This window comes from Piliocolobus tephrosceles, chromosome 10, assembly GCF_002776525.5.
Source record: "Piliocolobus tephrosceles isolate RC106 chromosome 10, ASM277652v3, whole genome shotgun sequence".
Lineage (NCBI taxonomy): Eukaryota > Metazoa > Chordata > Mammalia > Primates > Cercopithecidae > Piliocolobus > Piliocolobus tephrosceles.
Window position 1 is genome coordinate 115,834,700 of NC_045443.1, and position 3,147 is coordinate 115,837,846.

Sequence of the window (3,147 nt, forward strand, 5' to 3'; positions counted from 1 at the left end):
TGCACCACTATGTCTGGCTTTTTTTTTTTTTTAAGTTTTCTGTAAAGATGGGGTCTTGCTACATTGTCCAGGATGGTCTCAAACTCCTGGGCTCAAGCGATCCTCCTGCTTTGGCCTCCCGAAGTGCTGGCGATATAGGTATGAGCCAGGCCACATTGCTGAACTTGGAAAGTGGAGCAAAGAATCATGCAAAAAAATTAAGAAAACCAAAACGAAACCAAGGCGAACTCAATTGCATTTTTTTTTTCACCGCGACACTTTGTAAGGCACGAACCTCTCTTAGGCGGACCTATTCCAGGGCGCCCTTCATTTTCATTTCTTGAAACAACAGCCTTGCAGGCCAAGCCGCGGTTCCGGATAACTCGGCTGCCACCCGGAGCAGGTTGCATGTACCCAGGAGCGCTAGCGGCCCTGCTCTGCCAGCTTCGGCCAATCAGAGGCCAGGCAGCGGTGGGCGTGGCGTGGGGCGGTACGCGGGGTGGGCGGTGGCTGGGGCGCGTGCTCTCGCTTAGTCGCTGGGTCTGCGCCTTCCCGGGCCAGTGCGCTGAGTCCTCCGTGTCGCCGCTCCCGCCCGCCCCTGGCCTGCCGCTGCCGCCCGCGCCTAGCCTGCCGCGGCACTCCCGGCTGCACGCTTTGCTTGGCCTCGCCATGCCGGTGGACCTCAGCAAGTGGTCAGGGCCCTTGAGCCTGCAAGAAGTGGACGAGCAGCCGCAGCACCCGCTGCATGTCACCTACGCCGGGGCGGCGTTGGACGAGCTGGGCAAAGTGCTGACGCCCACTCAGGTACACCGGGTGGCGGGCGTGCGGGGAGCGGCCCGGCGCGGAGGCCTGTGCCAGCCGCCTGGGTGGGACCCAGCGGAGACAGGGCCAGGGGCGGTGGGGAGGTTCCGCCTGCGTGTGTCGAGGCCCCCCAGGGCAGAGGTACTGGGGTCCGTGTCCCATGCCTGGGGGCCACCTCGAGCACGGGGAACCTGGCCTGTGGCGTGGCCAGGCGGGTTCGGCCTGCAGCAGAAATTCATTCACTTTTCCCGGGCTTCGGGCCCGAGAGGGGCCTAGGTCAGGAAACAGGCCGGATCCCCCTCTCCCTCAACGGGGCAGGGCGCTGGGGAGGGACGTCCCCGAGACGGAGTAGACTGGCCGCTCGGACGCCCCCAGAGCTTCCCCTAGGGCGTCAGCATTTTAGGCCTCGTTTTGGAGGGCTGAGAGCCTGTGACGCATTATGTAACTGGCGATGAGCGCGCCGGCCGATTTCTTTTGTTAAATCGGTCAACAGCGTGCAGCCGCAACGCTGGAGGGCGACGGTTTAGTTTTGCTGTTTGACCTCCCACGCCCACGGCTGGGGCTGCTGAAAGTGAAGAAAATAGATTTGCAGACGCCACTGCTAGTTGATTATGAAGCTCCGGGCAACAGTGTTAAATAAACTGTCCCGACCTTACATTGTTTTTGATGTTCACAGAATTTAAATTTTTTGGATGTTTACATATGAAGTGGCCATCTAATACAGCCTCCCTTTCCCTGCACCCCTCTCACCACCTTGGCTTTCTCCTTTTCTTTGCACTTTGAAACGTTAGTGCAGTTTGAAACGTTGCACTCTGAAACATTAATGCAGATTTCACTTTAGCAGGCCCCAGGTAGCCTCGTGATCACCAAATCCAGAAACCCTGTGATTCCGGACAATGTAAGGGTGTCCTTGGGAGGGGGACTCAGTGCCAGGGTTGGAATCCCAGCCTCATCTGTTTCTGTTAATAGTGTGCTGGGACACTAGCCCCATGGTGTTGTTGGGACTGAAATAATATACAGCCTGGGCAACATAGCAAGACCCCAACTCTAAAAAAAAAATTGGCCAGGCGTGATGATGTGAGCCTGTAGTTCCCAGCTACTTAGGAGGCTGAGGTGGGAGGATCGATTGAGCCCTCCCTGGAGGTTGAGGCTACAGTGAGCCTTGATAGCGTCACTACACTGCGGCCTGGGGGACAGAAGGAGACCTAGTCTCAAAATAAATAAATAAGATAAATGATGTATATAAAACTCCAGCTCCTGGCTCTTAAGAGTCAATACAGGGTTATTGATTTTATTAAAAGTCTATTCCGTTTTGTCTTTGAAGAATCTGAGATCAAAGAACGAGTATCGGTTTCTTCAGGATTTCTCTTTTTTTTGAGACAGAGTCTCACTCTGTCGCCCAGTCTGGAGTGCAGTGGGGTGATCTTGGCTCACTGCAGCCTCTGCCTCCCCAGCTCAAGCGATCCTCCCACCACCTCGGCCTCCCGAGTAGCTGGGATTACAGGTGCCTGCCACCATGCCCAGCTAATTTTTGAATTTTTAGTAGAGACAGGTTTCACCGTGTTGACCAGGCTGGTCTCGAACCCCTGACCTCAAGTGATCCTCTTCTGGGCCTCCCAAAGTGCTGGGATTACAGGCGTGAGCCACCACACCCAGCCAGTTTCTTCAGCATTTCTGACTTTACTCCAAACTGTTTCCTTCATACAGGTTAAGAATAGACCCACCAGCATTTCGTGGGATGGTGTTGATTCAGGGAAGCTCTACACCTTGGTCCTGACAGACCCGGATGCTCCCAGCAGGAAGGATCCCAAATACAGGTGAGAGTTGGGAAAGACGAGGAAGAGCAGGTCATGCAGACATGACTTTTCCGGTGTAAGTCCCTTGCTGGACATGGAGAAGTAGACTTGGTTTGGGATCCCCCCACCCATGCTTAAGCCAGAGAGTGCCTTTCCTGTCCTATTGCCGCCTACAGCGGGTGTCTGTAACTCACAACCGAGAGCCATATCTACCTGTGGCTTGTTTCTGTACAGCCGCATGAGCTAAGAATGGTTTTTACATTTTTTTTTTTTTTTTTAATTTAATTTATTTTTTTTTTTTTGTGAGACGGAGTCTTGCTCTGTCGCCCGGGCTGGAGTGCAGTGGCCGGATCTCAGCTCACTGCAAGTTCCGCCTCCCGGGTTTACGCCATTCTCCTGCCTCAGCCTCCGGAGTAGCTGGGACTACAGGCGCCCGCCACCTCGCCCGGCTAGTTTTTTTTTGTATTTTTAGTAGAGACGGGGTTTCACCGTGTTAGCCAGGATGGTCTCGATCTCCTGACCTTGTGATCCGCCCGTCTCGGCCTCCCAAAGTGCTGGGATTACAGGCTTG

At 54.8% G+C, this 3,147-nt stretch overlaps 1 protein-coding gene across 1 annotated transcript in view; it reads left to right on the plus strand.

Annotated features, from left to right (window-relative positions):
• Window positions 1-280: 280 nt before the first annotated feature.
• The window catches only part of PEBP1 (phosphatidylethanolamine binding protein 1), an 8,394-nt gene continuing 5,527 nt past the window's right edge, over window positions 281-3,147 (plus strand). Inside the window, exons 1-2 of the mRNA XM_023204423.3 lie at window positions 281-783; window positions 2,488-2,597. Coding sequence (XP_023060191.1) covers window positions 388-783; window positions 2,488-2,597 — 506 coding nt within the window. The 5' untranslated portion in view covers window positions 281-387. The remainder of the gene's footprint in view (window positions 784-2,487; window positions 2,598-3,147) is intronic.